This window comes from Rhinoderma darwinii, chromosome 13, assembly GCF_050947455.1.
Source record: "Rhinoderma darwinii isolate aRhiDar2 chromosome 13, aRhiDar2.hap1, whole genome shotgun sequence".
In the NCBI taxonomy this organism is placed as follows: Eukaryota; Metazoa; Chordata; class Amphibia; order Anura; family Rhinodermatidae; genus Rhinoderma; species Rhinoderma darwinii.
The window spans coordinates 41,012,359-41,038,223 of NC_134699.1; the positions used below are offsets into that span (position 1 = coordinate 41,012,359).

Below are 25,865 nucleotides of genomic sequence, written 5' to 3' on the forward strand. Positions count from 1 at the left end.
GTATAATTTACAGCAAGGCAAGCGTAATCTCGTTTTAAATGACAGTTTACAGCGTAGTCTCGCGAGATTACGCTTGCCTTGCTGTAGATCACACACAAAAGTTACCGAAGTGTCAGGATTCTGAATAGACATCACGTCCTGGCTGGAGGTAATGTATATTCACTGTCAGGACACTTGAGTAACGTTAATGTGTGTGTATGTGGCTGCACATAGTGATCTAGTAAGATCACTATGTGCTGTGTAAATGAATGGAGAGAAGTGTATGACTCTGATTGGTCACTGATTGGTCAGCGTCATACACTTCTCTCCACATCGTCCACTTGGTCATATAGTAAAACACGGCCAGTTATCCATTAAGAAACTCATTAGCATAAAGCTAAAATAGGTCATAACTCCATCAAAAATGATCGTTTTTCTAAATAAAAAACACGGCTGTAATCCACATTACAGCGCCGATCAAATCATGTACAAGATAGGCCACTTATAATGTGGTGACAGAGCCTCTTTAAGTTAAGGAGACCATCATTTTTGTCCAGGGCAGTTTCATTTGTTTTTTTTAAAAAACATTTCTGTTGAACCACAATTCAAAAGCAATGTCTGATTTACATTAGTTGATTTTCAGTAAATTAAAATGCGTTATTACTTTTGTCAGTTTCAAGTTATTTCAGTGACGATTGCGGGTTTTCCTTTCTTTAACGGAAGGGTACCAAAAATTTTGTCCACGACTGTATATTAAACAAATTGTGGTCTTTCTTTTTCAGTCCACTTCACCATGGACCTGCAATTTTTTTCTAGGTAAAAACGCCTCACTCAAAGTTCTTTGTGAAGTTTTTGTGGAAAATAATCGCTATTACAACTATACACAATCAATTCTATAATAATGACAGCAATTTATTACAAGGTGATCACTTTGGGACACTGAGCTACTATTCCGGTTCAGTATTTCTGAATAAAGAGTAAAGATTAAGATAAAATATACTATTGAAATACTATTTTACTATTGGTGTCAGTAGCGTCAATGCATATTGGGACTGTGCTAGTAACTACTAATACCAATAAACAAATAAAGAAAAAAGTATATCAAAATATTTTATCTCGATCCTCAAAACGCTGGTAAATCTATCACAGAAATCTGCACCAAATAGTGAGTATTTGCTGAGCATATTGTGTAAACGTAGTAAAAACCGAAGCAAAACAAACCTGTTGCTGCATTTATACTCCCCATTAAAGTCTATGGGCCAAATCTCCGCACAGAACAGGCAGCGTAAATTGACACGCTGCGGAATTGAAAGTCGCACAGCAGAACACTTTCTGCATAACTTTTGTGCGTTTTTTTTCCTTAGCATGGGATTGAGGTTTTCTAAATTTCATTAACTTTTCTGCTACTGTAAATGCAGAATTCCGTTGTGGAAATTCTGCAGCATTTACGCCACGTGGGAACCCAGCCTAAGGGTTAGTGTAACCTGAACCACACAAGCTATCTTTGTCTGTGTTGAAGCATGCCTTCTGGTTTTGCATATTTGGAATAAAAGAATACAATTTTACTGCACAGAGTTGCCGGACTTCCCTCTTCCTTCCGGATATCGTACCTGGGATTTCACCCTGTTGTTACCGAGCACCTGTGTGGTTCACTAAAAATGACCAGTGTAGCTGCGATTTAATACTTCAACTCAAAGTCATCCTGCCAAAATCGCCGACTGTGTTCAGTTTCTTTTTTTGCATTGGAAGTCATAGGCAGACGTATCCAACTGTATGGCATACACTTACATACTTCCAGGCTGACCATAAAAGTTCTATATGTAAGCTTTCAGAGCACAAAAGCCCCTTCGTCAGGCAAGGGTCCGCTCGCCAGACGAAGGAGCCTTTGTGCTTAGAAAACTTGCATATAGAACTTTTAGGGTATGTGCACACGAGAAGTGGCTTTTACGTCTGAAAAGACAGACTGTTTTCAGGAGAAAACAGCTGCGTCGTTTCAGACGTAAAAGCTCCTCCTCGCATTATGCGAGGCGTCTTTGACGCCCGTAATCTTGAGCTGCTCCTCATTGACTTCAATGACAAACGGCTCAAATTACGTTGCAAAGAAGTGTCCTGCATATAATGTATATGTGTCCTGCATATAATGTATATAAGTGTCCTGCATATAATGTATATAAGTGTCCTGCATATAATGTATATAAGTGTCCTGCATATAATGTATATAAGTGTCCTGCATATAATGTATATAAGTGTCCTGCACTTCTTTGACGAGGCAGTAATTTTACGCGTCGTCGTTTGACAGCTGTCAAACGACGACGCGTAAATGACAGGTCGTCGGCACAATACGTCGGCAAACCCATTCAAATGAATGGGCAGATGTTTTCCGACGTATTGGAGCCGTATTTTCAGACGTAAAACGAGGCATAATACGCCTAGTTTACGTCTGAAAATAGGTCGTGTGAACCCAGCCTTATGGTTAGACAATAAAGGTATCATACCTACTATACTTTTGTCTTTTTTTGACACAAAGTATTTAACATTGCATATTGTTTCTGGCTAACACGGTACTACACTATTTTTTGCTGTACTTCCAGGCTGTATGTTTGGTATGTTCGTTTGGAGATTTTCCTAGCACATATGCAAATGTACACTACGAATGCAGCATGAATAGAGCCTAATGCAGTATACAAAGGAAATATTTCTGTACGAATCTGGGAGAAAACTTTGTGCGCATCTGATTGGTGAAACAATGACACAATTGGTGACACAATGAGGTACCGTATTGGCCCATAGCAGACTATTTATTATACATCTGTGCAACAGAGATCCATAGTTCGGCCATATGCATGAGACCTATGCTCATCTCTATCCATTTAAAAATGTTTTCTTGTCAAGAAATGTTTAGAAAGTATCATATTGTTAAAAAAAACATCTTTAAATTATATAATATTCACTCTAATTAAAAATAAGATTTGGTGGTCACAATTAGTAACCACCATGAGCATCATATTCGATATCTATGTGAATAACATGTTCTATGGAGATACATTTATGGGAATTTCATAGTGTATAAAGTATGTGGTGTTAGCATTGCTTTCTACGTCGTCAGGCTGTTGTAGTATTATCATCGTTAATATTAATCAGATATTTAGATATGAAACATTAAAGGGGTTATCCACTTTCAGTAAATTAATGTTACTTTTTGTATAATTAAAAGTTATACAACTTTCTATATTCTATACTTTCTGTATTAATTCCTCACGGTTTTCAAGATCTCTGCTTGTTGTTATTCACTAGGAACATTCATCGTTTACTTCCAGCGGATACAATTCTGTCCACGGTCATGTGATGGACACACAGGTGCATGACCCGTTAGTTACAGTACGTGTATCAGAGCTGTGTCTTCTAACGATCCCACCATCTGTGCGCCATCACATGACCATGGACAAAAAACTTTCACTGAAAAAAAACCAATCAAGTTTCCTACTGAATAACAACAAACAGAGGTCTTGAAAACCATGAGGAATTAATACAGAAAGTATACGGTATTGGGAAAATTGCATAACTTTTAATTATACAACATATTGCTGAAATCGGACAAGCCCTTTAAATTGACTTTTCATTGATTAATTCTATGGATCTGCCATATCCCTCCTCCATCACAAACCTCTGCCTAGTGCTTGCCCATATGGGTCATCTAATATTAAGAGGCACACTGAATAGACACTATACATACTTTTATATACTGTAGATGCTGAGTGTCAAAGTTATAGAAGTTAGAAAGTGTACATCACATATACAGTAAGTGAACCACATTTATTTGTGTACAAATCCATGCATTTATTATATAAAATATATACAACAGGAAAGTTCAGTAAAGAAGTTTGTTGTGAATTTTTACATCTTAAAATATGTTTTCTAAAGAAGTGAAGATATCATTGAATTTTTTGGAATAAAATCCCTGATACAGCAAAAAATTAAGGCCAGGATGACACACACAGTTTTTATGCAGTTTTTTGAGCCAAGCACAAGGTTCCAAAAGAAAGGAAAGTGTAAAGAAAGGACTGATTTATCTCCTTTCTTTTGTGTCTCAAAAAACTAAGGCTGGGTTCACACGAGCATGTTACGTCCGTAAAGGACAGAACATATTTCTGCCGCAAGTCCCGGACCGAACACACTGCAGGGAGCCGGGCTCCTAGCATCATAGTTATGTACGACGCTAGGAGTCCCTGCCTCGCTGCGGGACAACTGTCCCGTACTGTAATCATGTTTTCAGTACGGGACAGTAGTTCCACGGAGAGGCAGGGACTCCTAGCGTTGTACATCACTATGATGCTAGGAGCCCAGCTCCCTGCACTGTGTTCGGTCCAGGACTTGCGGCCGAAATACGTTCCGTCCATTACGGACGTAACATGGTCGTGTGAACCCAGCCTTAGCCTAAAAACGGCACCAAAAACTGCAGTAAATTTGTGATCCAGGCCTTAAGATGTCAATTTCTCCATTAACAGATACATTTAGCATGGCCAAGCTCACATATTCACTCTATGGAGGTAGGGATTATTAGCAGCTGTCAGACATCTTTTGGGTCATTTAACTTGTGGAAATGGACAGATAAAATTAATCTTGTAACCCATAAAGAAAATAACACAATCCTTGCTGGTTAGATGTAGAATAAATACAATTGCACGTCATCTGAAGCCACATGTTTGTAGATTTTTACTTCAAATCAGCTGCCAGTATCGCAAATCCCTGAAATAAAGAATTGTAATCTTATTCACATACAAAAAAACACCAATGCTCTCATCAGTTTTAAGTTTACACATGGTACAGGGGTGAACAGTAATATTTTTTTTTTTGGGGGGGGGGGCACAATAAGCTACTCTTTACTAGTCTCAGTTTTGGAAACTTATAAGCATGTGCCACAACAATTTTTTTAAAGATGCAAGATGGTGTTTTCTAAATGCTCCCAGAACTAATGATGACAGTGAGCCCTGAATTGTGGACTGTCCCTACACTAGGATCAGATGCTACCTGCACAGTGGTGCCACCCTGCAGATATTCCACATTACAATAGTGTAGGCAGAATAGTAGTGCCAGTAAAGTAATAATATCCCACACCATTGCGCATACCAAGCAGCTTTATATATAAAATTGTGTCTCCACACAGCAGTGACCCTGAATAATCACATAAAAGGGCCCACAGAGTAGTAACTGCTATAGAAATACCCATTCAAATGTGTCAGGCGCATGTCCCTAGAATACAACACTCTTATTTCCTCCATGGCTTTGTTCTGCTCTCTACTAACAGGAGCTTATATTTGAGCAGCCAGTCAGCAGCCCATCAAATGCAGATATCTCTCGCTAACCTGCAGAGTCAGAGCTTGGGTAATTCCATCAGGCGTGATCTATGATTGATGCCGCTTATCAGGGCAGATGTATGATATTCCAGGACAAAGCCAGGAATTCCGTGACTTTCCCTCTAAATTCTGGACACTTGTTTGTCATGTGGTTAGATAATTAGGAGCTCCATGCTTTTCTGCGATTTAAAATCTCAGAGAACCTGTTCTACTTGTGATTTCATAGTCTACACTGGCAACTGGCCTTTTGGATAAAAGACTCCTGTAGAAAGGCACTCATTTTAGGTACTTCCTTGCTTTGCATTCACAGCAGTGGCCATACACAGGTGGACATATTGTCTATGCAGCCGGACCTGAAAAGTGAGATGAAGGCAAAGGAACCATCTGCCACCAATAAACTGAAGGGCCTTTTACATGGGCCAATTATAGGGCAAATGAGTGTTCACAGAACGCTTATTCCCAATCATTACCCTGTGGAGATGTGCTGCCGACAGGATGGAAATATATGGGGACAAGCGATCGTAGTAACGATTGCTCGTCCCGATACATAGCTCAATGTGAAAGGAGCAAACGAGAGCCGATCAACGAGCTGTATCGTCGACCGGTGCTCGTTTAGACGGCCCAGGTCAGGCCGTGTAAGAGGACCCTAAGGATTGTTAGTAAATCATTACTTAAACATGTATGCATTTTCCACACATAATAGCAAATTTGACCATTTTTCATTGTGGATTGCCAAGTGTGTGAGTCCTTGAAGAACAAGAGTGGGGCTATCTTACCATAACATTAAAAGCATGCCACTAGGATATGCCATCAATGCTTATCACTAGAATAAAGTGGCAGTGGCACTAGGAAAGCACCATGTCTCTTGTTGGCTCAGCTCACCTTTTTTTCCGAGACCACATTTGTAGGGCTACGGTGATCAGGCCCCACCGATTGGATATCTCTCGCATCTCCAAGTGCTATACCATAAATATCTTTATCGAGAAAATTCCTTTAATTTTAGGTTCTCACTGCTGCAGAGCAACAAGTCTTACCACTAAAGACCCTTTTACACTGGTCAATTATCGGGCAAACAAGCTTTCATAGAATGCTCGATCCCGATAATTGCCCTGTGTAAACAGGGCAATGATAAGTCGTTCGTTCATCGACTGATTGCATAGTTTTAAATGCATAATCTTTTATCGTTGTCGGCACCACATCTCCCTGTAAACAGGAAAACGTCCCCATTCTAGTTCCTTGTGAAAGGAGCAAACGAGCGCCGATCAACAAGCTGTCTCATTGATCGGCGCTCGTTTACACAGCCCACTTTGGGCCGTGTAAGTCACCATGCACTATCACTTACAAAGTAAACATGTTGTTGGACATTGCACTATACAGGAAGAATATTCTCACCTTCTCAATACTGACAAAAGCATTTTTGAGAACACCGCTGGGAATAAAAACTCCTCTTGCTAATTCTTCTGCAAAGTAAAATATAATGATATATTAATGCACTTGATAGAGAAAATTGCCTATTTCGAGCTTGGGATTGTATTTCTTACCATTAACAACTGGCATTACCACGTCTTGAACAAGCTGCTGGACTCCTTTTTCTTTTGCAACCCCCTGCGACAATGAGAATGTGGTTAATACAGTATATACTGCAGTGACTATATTGATGACATTAAAGCACATTGGTTTTGCAATATTTTGTTAAGAGGCCTGGAGTGATCTGCCCCACTATGCAAAATATAAGTGGTTGTACTGATAATCAATGTTATTAAATTAATCGATAATATAAGATTAAGATTCATTTCTGGAATTGTTATTATGCCCCAGAAGCATTGCACGGCAAAAGGATGTCAAAATTGGAGACCGCTTTGTGCTGAAAATATCACTTAGTGTAACATGTGCAGTAAAACTTCATAAATAACTTGCTTCTCGCTAGAAAAGGTGAACTGGCTATTGATGAAAGGGTATTCCGACCAATTACATTTATGGCATATCAACCTCTGTGAACCCCACCTCTTGGGGCGTGCAGGCTGTTCATGCACACTGTAGTCTATGAGTGTTACGGTAACAGATGATGGTGCTGGCTGTAACGTTCGTGGTCGCTGACCACGAACTTCTTCCAGACGGTCGACGTCCTTCTCTCCAGAGATGTCTGCACATGCGGCCGTCCTGTTCCCCAGTGACCACCATTGTGCGCACGCGAGCTCAGTCCAGCATTAAAGAGGCTCTGTCACCACATTATAAGGGGGCTATCTTGTACATAATATGATCGGCGCTGTAATGTAGATTACAGCAGTGTTTTTTATTTAGAAAAACGATCATTTTTGACGGAGTTATGACCTATTTTAGCTTTATGCTAATGAGTTTCTTAATGCCCAACTGGACGTGTTTTACTTTTTGAACAAGTGGGCATTGTGGAGAGAAGTGTATGACGCTGACCAATCAGTGACCAATCAGCGTCATACACTTCTCTCCATTCATTTACACAGCAGATAGTGTTCTTCCTAGAACACTATATGCAGCCACATACACACAAACTAACGTTACTCAAGTGTCCTGACAATGAATAGACATTACCTCCAGCCAGGACGGGATGTGTATTCAGAATCCTGACACTTCTCTAGTGTTTGTGGTTGATTTACAGCAGAGCAGGCGTAGTCTCACGAGATTACGCTATACACATCCCGTCCTGGCTGGAGGTAATGTATATTCACTGTTAGGACACTTGAGTAGCGTTAATGTGTGTGTATGTGGCTGCATATAGTGTTCTAGTAAGAATACTATTGCAGTGTAAATTAATGGGGAGAATTGTATGACACTGATTGGTCACTGATTGGTCAGCGTCATACACTTCTCTCCACAACGCCCACTTGGGTAAAAAGTAAAACACGCCCAGTTGGGCATTAAGAAACTGGAGAGAGCAAGCGCATTCCTAGAGTTTCCTTCTTCCAATAGTTGGGGGCACCCCAACAAATCAGACATTTATGATGTATCCTGTAGATATGCCATAAATGTCAATGTTTGTAATTTCTCTTCAAAGAGACATCTCAGGCAAAACTCAATACATTTTAAATGATTCCGCCATCTCCATAAATCTTAATGATGTAGGATTTTTTGTGAGATCAGACTGCAGTACGATTTAAGGGGGCAAGGGATCAACAAACAACCTTTAAATGCCATTTCATAGTTTACATATAGTCAATTCACACAAAAAAATTAGTTTCTATGTAAATATATTTCTCTACTTATCTTGCACTGGCCCTGTGAGTTACTGCCTGTATTATAGCCCAGAGCTGCATTCACAGCTCTGCAGACTTCAAAACTTCAATCTCACAGCTGCCTTACTGGCTCAATGTCTGCACAGAGCATGGACTGGTGACTTCCATTCTGTGAGGTGTCATTTTTACACCAGGAAATGTACAGTAATCTGGAGTAGGAAGAACTAACGGTCGCACTGCATTATGAGACCTCAACTGTTTCCAATGAAAACCAGAAAGATTGGGACTGCAGTATTGGACTATACGACTAGTTATACCTTTGTATCAGTATAATGTCATTCATTGTATTTATAAAGTTACTCAACTTTTCATTTAAACATATATCTATATAAAATTTGAAATGGTATCCAAAGGTCGACGAACCTTTTAAGAACTTGGAACAGCAGCAGAATATTTTAGATAAGTGTATTTGCCATCATGGCATCCTAAAAATTACCAATGCAGCAAATACTATAAGGGCCTGTTCACATCAACATTGCCCTTCCGTTGAGGGGTTCCATTGGAGGTTTCCGTCGGGTTAACCCCTCAGTCGACTGCGCTATAGATTCCGTCAAAACAATGGAACCCTGTCGCAACGGTGACAAACGGAAACCTTTAGCAACATTTCCGTCATCCTTTAGATCAATGGTGATGCAGACAGAAGCTAAGGTTTCCGTTTGCCTTTCCTTTGAGGGGTTAACCTGACGGAAACCTCAGACGGAACCCCTCAACGGAAAGACAACGCTGATGTGAACAGGCCCTAAATGACTCATTCTGATTGAAAGATATAGGAACTTCTACAATATTATGAGTCCTACGTTTAAAACTTCATCAGCTTTTGATATAAGATTGATAATTATTTATCCTACCTTTGCTGTATTAATGACAGGTTTACTCCCTTCTACTTGGAACCTGTAGGAAGGCAAATTCTAACTTTAGTATATAATGTCTAATAGGTCAAATACATTAAAAGCAGTAGCCTGTATAACAGTGTGGTTATCAACAGTGCTGTTATCTCCATTCAGGTCAATGAACATGTTATGGCAATACCCTCCTTTTCCTTCCTAACGTTATGGCATTACCCTCCTATCAGCCATCTTATATGGCCGCAGGCGTCCCCTGCATCTGTGTACTAGGGAGCCTGTGTACTGTGGGAGATATAGAGAAAGAGTAGCTCTAAAACAGCATGTGATAGAGCATGTGAAATCCAACGGAAAACATCTATGCATGCCTCCGTATGAAAACAACGGGGGCTGTGTGGCTTTATCTTCAAGGGGGGGTGTGGCACTATCTAAAGGGGGAGTGTGTTTGGCACTATCTACAAAGTGGTGTGTGTGGCACCATTTACCGGGGAGAGTGTGGCACTTTCTACAAGTGGGGGTTGTGTGGCACTATCTACAAGGGGTGTGTGTCACTATCTACAGGGAATGAGTGTGGCACTATCTACAAAGGCGGGTGTGTGGCACTATCTACAGGGGGTTCGGTGGCACTATCTACATGGGGAGGTGTGTGGCACTAACTACAGGGGGCTGTTTGTGGCACTATCTAAGAAGGCTGCGATACCTGTGAATCGCAGCTACATGTGTATCGACGATTCACAGTAAGCAAGTAGAAATGAAGGGGAAGCAACGCTCGTACTGCTGCCGCTTCAAAACAGCTGATTGCCAGGGGTCCCGGGAGTCAGACCACGACCGATCAGCTATTGATGGCCTATCCTGAGGATAGGCCATCAATTTTTAGGGACTGGAAACCCCCTTTAACTACTGCCTCTCCACACCCCTGATATTTGGTGAGTTCAGGGGAGGGTAAGAGCACTATAGCTGCCAATATCTTGTATCTCTGTGGCTGACATTGTTTTGGGGCACCGTGGCTGGCATTGTATTGAGGCACTGTGGCTGTCATTGTATTAGGGCACTGTGACTGGCATTGTATTGGGGCACGGTGGTACTGTATCTATACCCTATATTCTAAATATTACTCAGGAAATGTACAGTTAAAGGCAAAACACTTTTCCTCTTATTTTATGCTACTAATTATATGTGCGTCTTATGCAGGGCCGGCCTTAGGGGTGTGCGACCTGTGCGGGTAACACTACCACATTATCTGTACATGGCGGGTTATCACTGTGTTATCTGTGGTGTTACATAGGACTGTAGGTGACATTTACTGCATTATCTGTACTCAGTGAGTTATCAATGTGTGTTACATGTGGTGTTACATAGGACTGCAGGTAACACTACTACATTATCTGTACTCAGAGAGTTATCACTGTGTGTTATCGGTGGTTTTACATAGGACTGCAGGTAACAACGACTATATTATCTGTACTCAGAGAGTTATCACTGTGTTATTGGTATTGTTACATAGGACTGCAGATGATATCTACATTATCTGTACTCAGAGAGTTATAATTGTATTATGTGGTGTTACAAAGGACTGCAGGTAACATCTACTACATTATCTGTACTCAAAGGGTTATCACTGTGTGTTATCTGTGGTGTTACATAGGACTGCAGGTAACATCTACTACATTATCTGTACTCAGAGAGTTATCACTGTCTTATATGTGGTGTTACATAGGACTGCAGGTAACATCTACTACATTATCAGTACTCAGAGAGATATCACTGTGTTATCTGTGCTCTTACATAGGACTGCAGGTATCATCTACTACATTATCTGTACTCAGAGAGTTATCACTGTGTGTTATCCGTGGTGTGACATAGGACTGCAGGTAACATCTACTACATTATCTGTACTGTGTATATATGTGCCTGCGTGGGTATATATGGGTCTGTATGTGAATGTATCTTTGTGCTTGTATATATGTGCCTATTATGTATATGTTCCTGTCTGTGTATGTATGTGCCTGTGTATATATATATATATATGTGTGTGTGTGTGTGTGTGTGTGTGTGTGTGTGTGTGTGTGTGTGTCTGTATGTCTATATATTTACCTTTATGTATGTATATATTCCAGAATTTGTGTATATATATTTGCCTGTTTGTCTAAATATCTGACTTTATGTATGTACAGTATATATGTTCCAGCTTGTGCGTGTCTATATACGTGGTTAATTTTTTAATGGTGGAGGGCAGAATATACAGTAATTTTTTTCTGGCTTCAAGCCTACGGATGGGCGAGAGGAAAGTCTTTTATCATGATTGCCTGTCCAGGTGAACGATGATAAGACCATGGGACAGAACTACAGAAAGCTAAATGCTTGAGGTGCTTTACCAACACCCCTATAGTAAGTGTGCGTTTGACTATAGAAGACATCATGAATAATACACCATGAGGCACAGGTTTTGTGATGTAATTTTCTTTCTATATGCATATATCAATCTGTTCTGCTCCACCTGCTCTATTACATGCTGCCTGCTGATTGGATAGCATTTTCAAGGTGACTGGTTCACTTTAAAGTCAATAGGACACATAAAAGGAAGGGCCTGTTCACATCACCCTTTGCTTTCCGTTCCGGGGTTCCGTCAGAGGTTTCCGTCGGGTGAACCCCGCAACGGAAAGTGAAACTGAAACCACAGCTTTCATTTCAGCCACCATTGATAGCAATGGTGACGGAAACATCGCTAATGGTTTCCGTTTGTCACCGTTCCGGCAGGTTTCCGGTTTTCCGATGGAATCAATAGCGGAGTCGACTGCGCTATTGATTCCGTCAGACAACCGCAAACCTGCCGGAATCATGACGAATGGAAACCATTAGCGATGTTTCCGTCACCATTGCTATCAATGGTGACTGAAACGGAAGCTGTGCTTTCACTTTCCGTTGCGGGGTTCACCCGACGGAAACCTTTGACGGAACCCCGGAACGGAAATGAACGGTGATGTGAACAGGCCGGAAGATATCAGAACAATTCATTTACCTGTCTAAGTGGAAAGAACCTGTGAGATTCAAACCCTGCGCTGCTTTGGCTTCTGAAAAGGAAAAACTGCCTTGTAAGCTGGCCACCTATAAAATAAATACATGTATGTTACAGACTGACATGTTTCAATTATAGAATAGACTATTAATAATGCAGAGATACTTACTATGTAAGCACTGAAGATATTCTGGCTTTTGGTATTGGGAGGATAGGCATTTGTTTGTATAAACCCTCTAAACTGGACAGTCATATTATTTAACAGAAGGAATACCAGCGGAGACCTTGTAGCAGACAATTTTATTTTCACCGGTGCAGGGTTTGGAAAATGTTCAGAAATCTAGAAAAAAGCAGCACAGTAGATGACAGATTCTATTCTTTTCTATGAGACTGAAAATGATCCCAAAAGCAGTCGTCATCCATTCCATCATTCCCATTTATTGTTTTTTGTTTTTATCATTGAGGCCAGTGGTTGACAGATTAAAAAGCGCTGAGCCTTATGATTCAGCATATATTCCTTGTCACTCATACTAATCACATACCTATTAGTGACTAGTCACATTAGGCATACATTAGCTATTAGACTGTGGCTGACATACTGATCACAGCTGTATGCCATATTCACCTTTAAGGCTATGTAAACCTTTGAAAGGCAACTTTTTTTTTAATAATAAAAAGGTGTGTTTTGTGTAACCATGTAAATACTTTTTATTAAAAATAATTTTTCGTTTTTTATACAGCTGCTCTGTATTTTTTATTCAGATCGTCTGTATCTAGCGCTATTCACTGAATACGTCAGTCCCGCGGACCTCATGGGTTCAGTGTCGGCGGGTCCTGTGTGTCCCTGACATGCAGGATCCACCTGTAAACTATCACATCTAAGTTATGACCCTGTGTGGTCTCTGCATCTGCCCTCCAACTGCTCATCAGTAGGAACGATACGCAGACAGATACATTCTTTTATATAAAACCATGTTAGCGGCTACCATTGCATACACTTTATGGCCACCCAAACAATTAATTGAGGGACTCGTTCAGGAGCACTCACTATATACTAATCAGTGTATGTAAAGGATCTGCCAGGCACAACTTCTGTGTATACGCCCATAGGTAATCAGTCTGCACCTGAGTCTATGTCTCTGAGACTGACTCCATCTTCCACCACTCAGGATGGCAGGCTTAGGAGTGGGAGAGCCTATCGCAGCCTGGCCAGACGGAGCTAGCTTCCGCCCTCTGTCTATTTATACCTGCCTTTCCTGTTCCTCCTTTGCTTGTGAGTCTTCTCGTGTGGTTTCCTGGCCTTGCTGCAGCTTCTAACTATTTGACCCTGCTTCATACTGACCCTGGCTTATTGACTACTCTCCTGCTCTGCGTTTTGTACCTCGTGCTCTCCTGGTTTGACTCGGCTCGTTCACCACTCTTGTTGCTCACGGTGTTGCCGTGGGCAACTGCCCCATTTCCCTTAGCTTTGTGTACCCTTGTCTGTTTGTCTGTCGCGCACTTACTGAGCGTAGGGACCATTGCCCAGTTGTACCCCGTCGCCTAGGGCGGGTCGTTGCAAGTAGGCAGGGACTGAGTGGCGTGTAGATTAGGGCTCACTTGTCTGTTTCCCTACCCCCATCACTACAGTGTAACCCTTTTTCGATTGATTGATTGATTGATTGATTGGAAAACCATGATCCCTATTGGCCAATCAACAATGAGGAATTAGCTGATCAGCATACATTATTCAGTCTCTCAAATGACTCCCCGAAGCCAATTGAATCTTAGGAGGTCAGTCTCCACGTGGGAACTGACCACAGCTTTGCCTTTCTGAAGATCCCCCAGGGAACAATACACTAATGCAACACTTACCTCTGGCATGTAGGCAGCCAACGCTGAGGTTGTTAACTCTTTGGAGCCCTGTGCAACATAATTATTGTATAAGTAACAGGTCAGAAAACGGTATACTATGTGTGTACTAGTATCCTGATCATTCCTACTTACCACCATATGGGACACCTGAAAAGTCAAAAACCCAGCAGAGAAGTAAGCAGAACAGAGGGAATCCACTGAAGATTGGGATAGTCCAATATAAACCATGGTGCTGTCCTTGACTGGGAATGTCATGGGTGCTGGAGAGAAAGCAGTCTCACTATGTGATTTATTTTGTGCATAGAAAAGGCCCTGTGTGGAGGAGATATTCTCATTTAGGGTCATTCATATTACATTTTCCTAGTTTAGCAGTAGTCATACTTTTTTGGTGCACACAAAAGTCAGTACTAAAGAAGAATAATACCTGAAATGTAATTCCACATAAGTGTAATAATCATCGATGTACTTCCCACATGCTCAAAAATGGTAGGATCAGACAATCAGGCTAGACTTGGACCATTTATGACCAGCCTAGGTACACTAACTCCCTGTTAACTTTCATTTTTTATCATAAAATAGGGTAATGACTACGGATGGAGCGAAACACAGTGAACTAGTAGAAAAACAAAAAGAGAACTCTAATGGTGTGTAAGAAAAAGCTGTAGTATTAGAACGCACATGCTGCGGAGGGATTATTTCCAATAATAACATCAAGAATTTACTATTTGAATAGTCACCTCTCTGACATGTTTTAGTAAATAATTGTATTTCCCATGAAATAACAATTCTGGAGCATCTTTTCTTAGAACTCTGCATTGTGCCATCCCTCTGATATAACTCCTGGAAATGTTTCAACAAATTGACCACTAGGGGTTACCATTCCACTTAATATGTCACCCATTTTATTATGTTTCTTAATATAAATAGGTCCAAAGTTCTGTTCCGATTAATTTCTTTATATATCTTTATAGCATTCAGCTCCCTTCTTTTCTGATACAGAGCTCGAAATCATCAGCATAGACATAGTGTTAAGCTATAAGATATCAGATAATACACATAACTGGTTACTATTCCTTACTGCATATTTGTTAATAAATCAGCCTTAGAATCATACTGTATCTCACCAAACATTTAGCTGACAAATGGGAATCTCTTACCTTTAATCCTAAATTAGCGTAGTGGTCTGAAATCTCTGGATAACCCACAAGAGATAGGTCAAGCTCTATAAAACGATTTAGTGACACAGTCACTGAAAAATGGAATAAAAATATAATATAAATTTGTCAATCAATAATTCATTTAACTAAATTATAAATTAAATTAAAGGTGTTATTAAAATTGATGGCATATCCTCCGGATAGTCCATGGATATTAGATCAGTAGTGGTCCTACTGTTGGCACCCCCATCGATCAGCTGTTTGAAGAGGCCACGTCGCTCGTATGAGCGCCACAGCCTCTTCATTGTTTACATGGTTCTTCTCTCCGTTCGTACTTGCACGTGCTTTTGGGGCCATGCAAGGTGATGCACCTCTGTCCCATTCAAAACAAAGTTCAAGCATAGACAGTTTGGTTATAGCAGTAAAATGCCGGGCTATTGTTCAATGGTCCTATGGTAAGATATCACTAGTTTATACTTGTGGTTGTAGTGCTCTCAATAAAAATTTATGGGGCCCCTATAGTCTATTTAATGTATAAGAAAGCAGATTATAATCAGATTATATTGTACACATCTTATTGCAATTCAATTGCACTTTGGCTACTAAGCCATAATGCCAAACATTACCAGCACCCAAAAACTGACAGGTGTCATCACCAGCTACTGATATAAATGCAACAATAACATTAAAGGCTATGTAAACCTTTAAAACTGATTTTCAAGTATCGCAAAGAAGGACAACCACTGCAGCACGGGTAGCGCCCCTACATCAATTTTTTTCCCTTTTAAGACATGCCTCTAATCGTGCCCAATCCCTGCCCATACTCACCTGTTTCAGCCCACACAGTAGCATGCTCCCATAGTGCCGCCCCCACACAGTATAATGACCCCATAGCTGCTCCCATACAGTATAATGGCCCCATAGATGCACCCATATGGTATAATGACCACACAGATGCCCCCATACGGTATAATGACCACACAGATGCCCCCATACAATATAATTCACCCATAGCTGCCCCCATACAGTATAATGCTCCATAGCTACCACCTAACACTATAATGCCCCCATAGCTACCGACCATACATTATAATTCCCCCTTAGCTGCCACCATACACTATAATGCCCCAACAGCTGCCCATACAGTGTAATGCCCCTGTAGCTTCCGCCATACAGTATAATGCCCCATAGATGCCTCCATATAGTATAATGCCCCTGTAGCTGCCATCATACAGTACAATGCCCATTAGCTGCCCCCGTACAGTATAATTCCCCATAGCTGCCCCCATACAATATAATGCCCCCTTAGCTGCACCTATTGCCAGTGCCCACATATAAAGTACCAGTGCCCACATAGTGCCACAGTGCCCATGTAGATAGTGCCACACTCCCCTTAAAGATAGTGATACCCCCCCCCCCTATAGCCATTGGGACTCCCTCTATGGGCAGAATCCACGGCTATAGTGTTGGCAACACTCTGGCTGGGGATTATGCTACAGGAGGAGCCGCTAACATCGATATCCATTGGCAACAGTGACGTCAGGAATTCCCTCTAGGAGCGGAATCCCCAGCCATAGCGTCAGCAATTCTCTGGCAGGGGATTCCGCTCCAGGAGGAGCCACTGACGTCACTATCTATATATGGACAGTGACGTCAGGGATTCCCTCTAGGAGCGGAACTCCCGGCTTCAGCATTGGGTTCTACCTGAGGACGCAGATACAGTTGACACCGGGAGTCCGGGACATACCACCGGCCGCCCGAGACAGCGAGACACTGCCCGAAATCCGGGACTGTCTCCCTGAATCCAGGACGGTTGGGAGGTATGGTCAGTGTGACTGGTGAAACTTTATATTTAGTTTTTATGAAATATTGGTTTTACTTTCTGAGATACAGCTGCTCTGTATTCTCCATGAAGAGCAGCTGTATCTTTCACTAAGACCTGAATCCGTCAGTCCCACGGAACTGACGAGTTCAGTGTCAGCGGGTCCTGCGTGTCTCTGGCAAGCAGGATTCACAAGTAATCTATAACATCTAAGTTATGAACTTAGATGGGATAGATAATAGGTGGATCACGCAGTACCCGCTTTCACTGAACCCATCAGTCCTGCGGACCTGACGGGAGCAGGATTTAGCGAATGATACAGCAGCTCTGTATAGAGAATACAGAGCAGTTCTATCTCAAAAAGTAAAACATATTTTTTATGAAAACTAATTATAAAGTTTCACCAATCACACTGACTGACCGGTTTATGAAAAAAATGCCTTTCAAATGTTTTCATAGCATTTAAGCACTAAAAACAAATTACTGTTGACTTTTCCCACTGTGCATGACCCAAACTCTACTATAAAACCAGCGATTTTGAACGCATTTTGGAGACACCAGTGAGCGGATGGAAAAGAGAATTTCTTGTACTCACTATTTAATTGACTGAATGACTGATCCCATTTTTTTACTTGATTTCTTATAGATGAACACAACTATAAGAAAGATAAAAGTGATTATTACATTATTTAATCTATTGTTATAAACATAGCATTACATATCTGCTGCAAATAGATTCCAGATAATCCCTTACATTACAATTTTGGCTTTTCACATATAGTATGGTAAAAGTCACCAAATGATCAATGTGTGCAGTTTCATATCCATTCTGGGATTATATACATTTATTTAGGAAAAAACAGACAGAATTTGGCTCATTATAGGGAGAACATTTAGTTGTGCTCCAGGTTCATTCAAATTCCCTGTATCTTTGCCCGCAATACTGCCCGTAAGAAGGGTGCCACCCCGGAAATGCCACCTTGTGGTTGTAGTTCTGTCCCTACGATGCAGTTTTAAACTAACTCTTCAGGGAGAGTATGATTATAAACAGTTAGCACGCAGATATATGCAGGTATAATCTGGCAGTGACCTGCTCCTATCTTACTAAGGCCCTTTTTAAAATAATGGCAAGTATTCTTTTTAACTTATGGGTCGGAGACATGTCCCTCCACCAGTGTGTTTACTGTGTATGCCTTTTCTACCACTATATTGCATATTTATAAGTAATCGCTTTCTTGGGGGTACTCGGTTGGAACGACTCGTCGATAGGAGGTAGTTGGCTTGGGAAGATTTGGAAACACAGGTGTAGCGCACCAGGAAGAAATTAAAATTCCCTGTAGCCACCCAAACTAACATCCACTGCCTATAGTCAGCAAATGAGTCAATAGTCGATAGACTTAGTAAATAGGGGTTGTCGTATGAAGATAACAGCTTTCCTTATGGCATATTAGGTCATATTAACATCATAGAGGTAGGTTTCCCTGCTTGAGACCCCCATCTATTAGCCAGATTGGAGAGCTGATCACATAGACTGTCTTTCTCTTTGGCGGACTCAGCCAGTCCATGCATTGTATAGTTGGCCATTCCGATGAATGACTGGCAAGCCGCAGGGGAAATGTATGACTGGCTACAGCTTTCCTCAGCAATAACAGCCAGTGATGATCAGGTGTTCACTGGGTCAGCTTCAATTTATAAAGAGGGGTCGTCCTCATGCAATAGCCTCTTTAAGGATACACGACAATTTCCTAATACAGTATTAGAATTGTATTAGACTACAGGAGTTATGATAATATACATGGGATTTTGGGAGTCCACATTCCACATCTTACTAGGGAAGTGCAGTTCATAGATAAAAAAATACGCCTATGGTACAAGGGTACTTAATGCATAAATTTTCATAAATTATCATAAATACATAAAATAATAAGGTCATTAGCTCAAGGCAGAGTAAATCGTAAAAATAAGATCATAACAATTTATTTATAGGAATACTGTACAATACCTATACAAACTAGCCATAGGGATGTTTTACTTCTCACCTGCTGGTTAACACTTCTTTGTACCACATTTTGAATGGGTTCTTTTATGCTCTCAAAGAAATAGCTAGAAAAGGAAGAAGAATTATATCTAGAGTTACATGTCAATATTGAGGAAAATGTTATCCATTTCAAAGTGGCTCTGTCAGGTCTACTATGCCATTGTATCTAAGCATGAGAAAGAGGGAGATACATTGAGCTCAGGGATATATATAGTCTTCTAAAATTTTATTTAATATGTTCATGAAAAAACTGTGTAAATGCTGCTAGGACTCAGAGAAAGCCTGTGATTCCAAACTGTCAATCACTGTGTGTGGGCGGGGAAAGCAGGACTCACAGGCTTTCTCTGTGTGTCCAGGCAGACTTTACACAGCTTTTTATATGGAAATACTGAATCAAATCATAGAAAACTATACATCGCCAAGCTAATTTTTTCCTTCTCTATCATATTCTACCCTAAGCAACATGAGGTGTTACAGTAAGTGTTATGTAACAATGTAGCATTTTTTAAAAAGTTTAACTAAAAAGTTTTCTTGGAAAGACGTGCGACTGTGCGAGCCACTTTCCTAGAAAAGCCATTTAAAAACTAAGCAGCTCACCGAGCACTTCTGCTGCTTTGTTTTAGCGATCGGTGGGGGTCTCAACGGTCAGACCCCCACTGATTAAAACTTTTGACATGTCACTATGACATGTCAAACGTTTTTTAAAAGTTTAGTTACACTTTAATCTCTCTATCCACATATAGGGAGTATAAATTATCGATATATATATATATATATATATATATATATATATATATATATATATGTATATATGTATATATGTATATATTATTGTAGTTACCTAACTCCACCCAACATCTTGACATCAACATGTTGAACACTAGATTGGCAGTCAAGCAGGTATATAGATGGTACACCTGGTTCAATTCGACGAACCCCCATGATCATAGAGATAGATAGCCCCATTAAGGTCATCACACTTGATCCACTGTCTTTGCTGAAATTAAAAGAAATATTAACTCATTTTCATTGGATTTTAAGTTGCTGATGTCATTAATCACCAATCACAATGCTTACATTAGCCAGCTGTCTAGTTTCCAATTACAATTGATTGTAGCATTGCCATTTTCCATTAATACATGCAGTCCAGTCTCTGGCATCCATTGTGCAGAAATAATTCCGTGATGAAACTGTACCATGCGTATCCTAAACAAATCAACACAGAAGCAAGAAAGATAACTCTACTGAATGATGTTATTTTCTACGGTAGTTTTGCTATAGGATTACAGGTAAATGGCTGGAATCTGAAAGCCCTCAGCCCCTCTGCCATTTCCTAGAATATGTTTGTAGAGATAAACTATGTTCTACACATCTGGAAAGCCCCTTAAAGGCTACGTACACCTTTGAAATATATATATATTTTTTTCATAAAAATGTCTATCAGTGTGTTTGGTGCAACTTTTTAAATACTTTTTATTCAAAATTATTTTTACTTTTTCAGATACAGCTGCTTTGATTCCTATATACAGAGCAGCTGCATCTAACACTGAAATCTGTATTCACTAACAGGTTCAGTGTCAGCAGATCCTGCGTGTCTTTGACGCGTAGGATCGAGCTGTTTCCAATCACATGTGGACATCCAGGACCTGCTGTCACTGACCTGACGGATACAGGTTTCAGTGCTAGATACAGCTGCACTGTACATAGGATACAAAGCAGCTGTATCACAAAAAGTAAAAATAATTTGTAATAAAGTATCTATAAAGTTGCACCAAACACACCGATTTTTATAAAAAAAAAAATAAAAAAATATGATTTCAGAGGTGTACATAGACTAGCTAGCTACAAGTATACAAATGGACAATGTGCACAGGAAAGCTCAATTCACACCATGTTTTTACATACAGTTAGTGGAATATGTCTGGAACCAAAAAGAATCGGACATCACAAAAAAATCTTATATAGTATGGCAGGGGTCAGCAAACTTCCGGCTGTGGAAAGTAGTTTTACAACAGCTGGAGTGCGGAAGGTTGCTGACCCCTGTAATATGGTATTCTCTTCTTTTTTTTTTTTCTTTTTTAAATTTAAGTCTGTGGTAGACATATTATAATTTATGGATTTACATTTGCATACGTTTGCACAATATATGTTTAAATCCCCTTAAGAAAAAAATAATTATTTCCCCTTTAAAAGAAAATGAATTAGTCAAACAAAAAGCATACAGTTGACTTACATTTGCATACCTTTTGGTCAGCATACACACACGTGGTGAGAACCTAGACTAAGAGATGCAACATTTGCGCAAACTGAGCAAAACAGAAAATGAACAGCAGTGAACATGTTAGAAAACTCTATCCTTACCATTTTTCATCTCCTTTTTTTGCTATTACCAGTATGTAGTGTCATCTCTTGTATCTATTTTAAATACCGAATTGTCTCTCTGGGGCTAGTAAACAGCAAAAGTCATATTTATTATTTAAAGGGGCACAGACAATGAATATGCCAGGTTCTATGGTCCATGAACTGACTCAGATCAAGGTAGCTATCTTGGAAAATAGAGTCCCTACTTAATACTTCAATGCACAGCCCACTCTCTGGTGGCCTCAACCCTGTTATGTTCTAGCGCCCTGTAAAGGATTTCATTGGTTGTCACCTGTTTGCTAAAGTAAAAGGCAACACCACTTCTTTGGGGCCCAGGACTTGAAGGGTTGGGTGGGGCAATGGCAATTTGTGCATCCTCTAGTGCCTATACGCAATTCAGGCACCGTTGCTTGGCGGTTCCTTATTTCAGCATTTCAAGACTTCTGCGCTGCTTGTCTTGAAAGGGGACACATTTTTTATTGGTGGGCTATGCAGCAAGGGCAAGCTGTGTTCACATCCTGTTTAAAGCATCTATTAGATATATACGTTGGGAAATACTTCAGATATATACCGCCATCTTATGCGTCCAACGTACTGTATACCATACAGTCCCATATGTCGCCCATAGGTCATCCTTGTAAAAAAATATATACAGTGTGGTAACATAGCCGTACACCTCTCCCTCCTAAGTGTACATCAGTGAGAGCAATGTTACAATAAAAGTCAATTTCCTGGCAGGCCTTTCATTTCAGTATAAGGCAACCACATTAATGCTTTTCATTACATATAAATTGTAAACTTTACAACTATGTTTACTTACTTTGTGAACTCATAACTCATGTCCTCAGATGCTATGTCTTCACTTCCGGTCACATCTGACAGTTCATACACAGCGTTATTTGACATCATGTTATTCACTAGATATTCCACTCCTACAAAATTAAATGGCATAAATGTTACATTTGGTACAAATGTTTATTGCATGTTTTAGGAGTCCTATAGAAGAACTTTGTAGGAGCCGTGTACAGAACACTGAAGGTATTTATTAAACTGAGGAACGTTAGTCTCTGTTCACTCTTGCGTCGTGGTTTTAGTTTACAGCCAGAACCATCGCTGGGCGGATACCACTGGCATCTGACGGATCCCATTGACTCAAATACCAACATAGCCTTAGATGTATAATAGTACAGTACATCGAAATCATATTTCTTGTCATTTTACTACTATGTATTTAGTAATGGGCAGCACAGTGGCTCAGTGGTTATCACCGTTGTCTTCAAAGTGCAGCTGTAACATCTCATGGAGTTTGTATATTCCCCTTGTGTTTGGATAGGTTTCCTTTGGGTACTCCTGTTTCCCCCCATGATCTAAAAACATACTGATAGGTAAATTGGTTTCGTATGACATTGGCCTTAATGTGTGGGTCTGAGACAAAGAAATTAGATTGTAGACCCCTTTGGGGACAGGGACTGATGTTGGCTCTTTATAAGAAACAATATATAACATAGTAGAGAAGTGCTTTAGAGCCACCCAAAGGTAAAAGTGATACTTTGTCCATACCTCATCGAAGTGTTGCATGCTTGTGTAATATAGTCATCATGTGTAATTTTAACAAACATGAAACCTCATGATCAACATAGATAATAAGCAAGTGACAGCAGTCGCCAAAAGTGAAAAAGCAATGAATTATACAATCAAGAGTTCATTTTATAAAATAGGGTGGTATGTTTCTTGTAGGAGGACGCTTCCAAGATGCTGACACATGTTTCACATTTCTTGGTCTGGTGAAGAAAACTTTAGAAGGTATGTACGGTAGCAAGCGTAGCTGCTCATTTCACAAATATGCTACTTAACATCCTCAAGCTACACTCGTGGCTCAGGGGCTTCATGAGACCTTCATAAATTTATTATACAACCCAAGGTCAAATATTTCTGTAGTTTCACATACACTTTCTCGACATTTGGATGACAGCAACTAAAACACTATCCTTGCAGTTAACGTGTTTCGTTGCAGCCCCAGTATAAGTATACTTCTTCTTTATTAGATTAACCTAATGTGAGTTTACAAAAACTGTCTTACTTTGCCAATGTCCAGCTCCCCACATGCTTTGGTATGGATAGTCTTATGGTTTGTCCACACACAATGGAAGTGCCGCAGAAAATATCTGCAGCAATACGGTTGAATGTTGCAGACCTTCCTCTGCGGCAAAAATGCACCATTTCCTGCGTTTTTTTACGGCAGAAAATGGTGCACGTTTTGCTGTGTTTTTTACAATGTTGGGAGATGGTGACATCACCTCTGAAAAACACAGCAATTTTGTCCACATTCCGCAGCAGGAATTGACACGCTGCAGTCCGAAAATGACACACCGCAGGTCAATTTCGCCTCCGAATTGTTACGCAGCGTGTGGATGAGTTTTGTTAAATCTCATCCACTATGCTGCTACTGTATTCTGTCCGCAATTCCAGATGGAAACAAACACGCAATTCTCCTGCGTGTGGACGAGCCCTTACAGTAATGTTATGTTGGCTGTTCTGTTCACTGATCTTGTCACCTGTGATCGAAATTAACTAATGGCAACAAGCAAGTGACTCTCACTTCATCTCAGCATCATAGGCTAACTGACTGAAACCCGGCCCAGTGCTCGGTTTTCTATAACTTTTTCTACCAAGGCTGGCACCACAATTCAGGTACCTGTTGGGTATTAGTCAGGTGCCTGTCCTGATGCAGGTCTCTGCTTAGACTAGGCAAGTGATATTAAAGGGAACCTGTCACCAGCATTTCACCTATTAAACCAGCAATACCTGGTGGTAGTGGGTGAAAAATCATTTCTATATAACCTATAATTGTCTTCTGAGTCATCTCTATAGCTTTAGTATTCGGTGTTTTAGTGTTCCCACGCCATATGCTAATGAGCAGAAAAGAGTCAAATCTTAGTTTGAAAAGAGTCATATCTTCATTCCTCAAGTTTTTCCGAGTTTACCCCGCCTCCTTACTTTTGATTGACAGCTCCTCGCCACACAAAATCCTGAGCTTGCGCATTGATGTCCTATTCGATGGGCGTACAACGGGACACCGGATTATTAGGATAAAAATCGCAAAATGTTTGCAGACCGATATTTACAGTCGGTGGAGGAGTTTAGGAGAGGGGATAACTGCAATGAACTTTTGATAGCAGCGGCCAGTGAGGGATAAGTAAAGTTCAATAGGTGAAATGCTGGTGACAGGTTCCCTTTAAGACAACATTGTGAAGTTTTCAGAATTCAGATTTAATCATTACATTTCAGAGGATAATAGATTTCCTACAAGGATTACCAGAGGAGACTGGCTAGCGATGTTTTATCTGTGGTGTAGTAACCAAATAAATACATTCACATTTTTGCATATTATCTACTAAATGTGGACCCTTCTTCTAGAGGAGGCTCAAGGCTGAGATACCTACATTATATTACTACTGTGCTATTTGCACTATGAAGAAACGGAAATGAGAAAGTAACGTTTTATGGCCATGCCTACAACTTTTCTTTGTTTTATTTTGCAATTATAAAATCTGCATTTATTGGTGACTAGACTGTGGTATCTGACCGCTTGGTCTCAAAGTCTAATAATACCATCATTACCCATACTCAGTGTTGCTAGCCCCTGTGATGTCTCCACCATAGTTCGAGTCTACGTACAAATCCTTATTGATATGAATTAACGCTTAAGCTCAACAGACGCTTGAATGATTGATTCTGTTCTGCTCCAGTCATTTTGCATCAATGCCCAAATATATGAATATAACATATACTTCAGTGTTAGTTCATAGTAAGTACTTGACAAGTAAATACATCAAGTTTAATAGCTACCTTTTTTCAGGCCACGTTCTGTGATGTGCAGCTTCGCCCCAGGATTGTCTCCATGACAAATAGTGGACAGGGTTAATAGAAGGAAAGTGATATTGTAAACCCACAGCATTCTTCTTCAAAAATCTGGGGATGGGAATACAACACAAATAATTATTGTGCTTACAAAGAGATAAAATATAATATAATAAACATGGTTGAATTATTTAACAGCTTTTTTTGTCCTCGACGCTGATAAACAAGATTGATAGTGTTTCTCTTCCACTGACTTTGTAGTTCAAGAGTAAATTGGATATGTATATTTTGATATTCTTATATCTAAATGTC

The 25,865-nt window shown here is 40.2% G+C and overlaps 1 protein-coding gene across 1 annotated transcript; it reads right to left on the reverse strand.

Moving 5' to 3' along the window:
- Positions 1 to 4,404: 4,404 nt before the first annotated feature.
- Positions 4,405 to 25,659, reverse strand: LOC142665762 (BPI fold-containing family C protein-like). The gene is made up of 15 exons (XM_075845514.1): positions 25,542 to 25,659; positions 22,513 to 22,624; positions 20,409 to 20,537; positions 20,173 to 20,328; positions 19,333 to 19,396; positions 17,889 to 17,949; positions 15,472 to 15,563; positions 14,447 to 14,626; positions 14,315 to 14,362; positions 12,630 to 12,800; positions 12,464 to 12,549; positions 9,451 to 9,493; positions 6,875 to 6,938; positions 6,726 to 6,793; positions 4,405 to 4,725 (listed from the first exon to the last, which is right to left on the reverse strand). Exons 1-15 carry the CDS (start codon positions 25,648 to 25,650, stop codon positions 4,693 to 4,695), a joined length of 1,416 nt encoding a protein of 471 aa, XP_075701629.1. The 5' UTR covers positions 25,651 to 25,659; the 3' UTR covers positions 4,405 to 4,692.
- Positions 25,660 to 25,865: the final 206 nt, after the last annotated feature.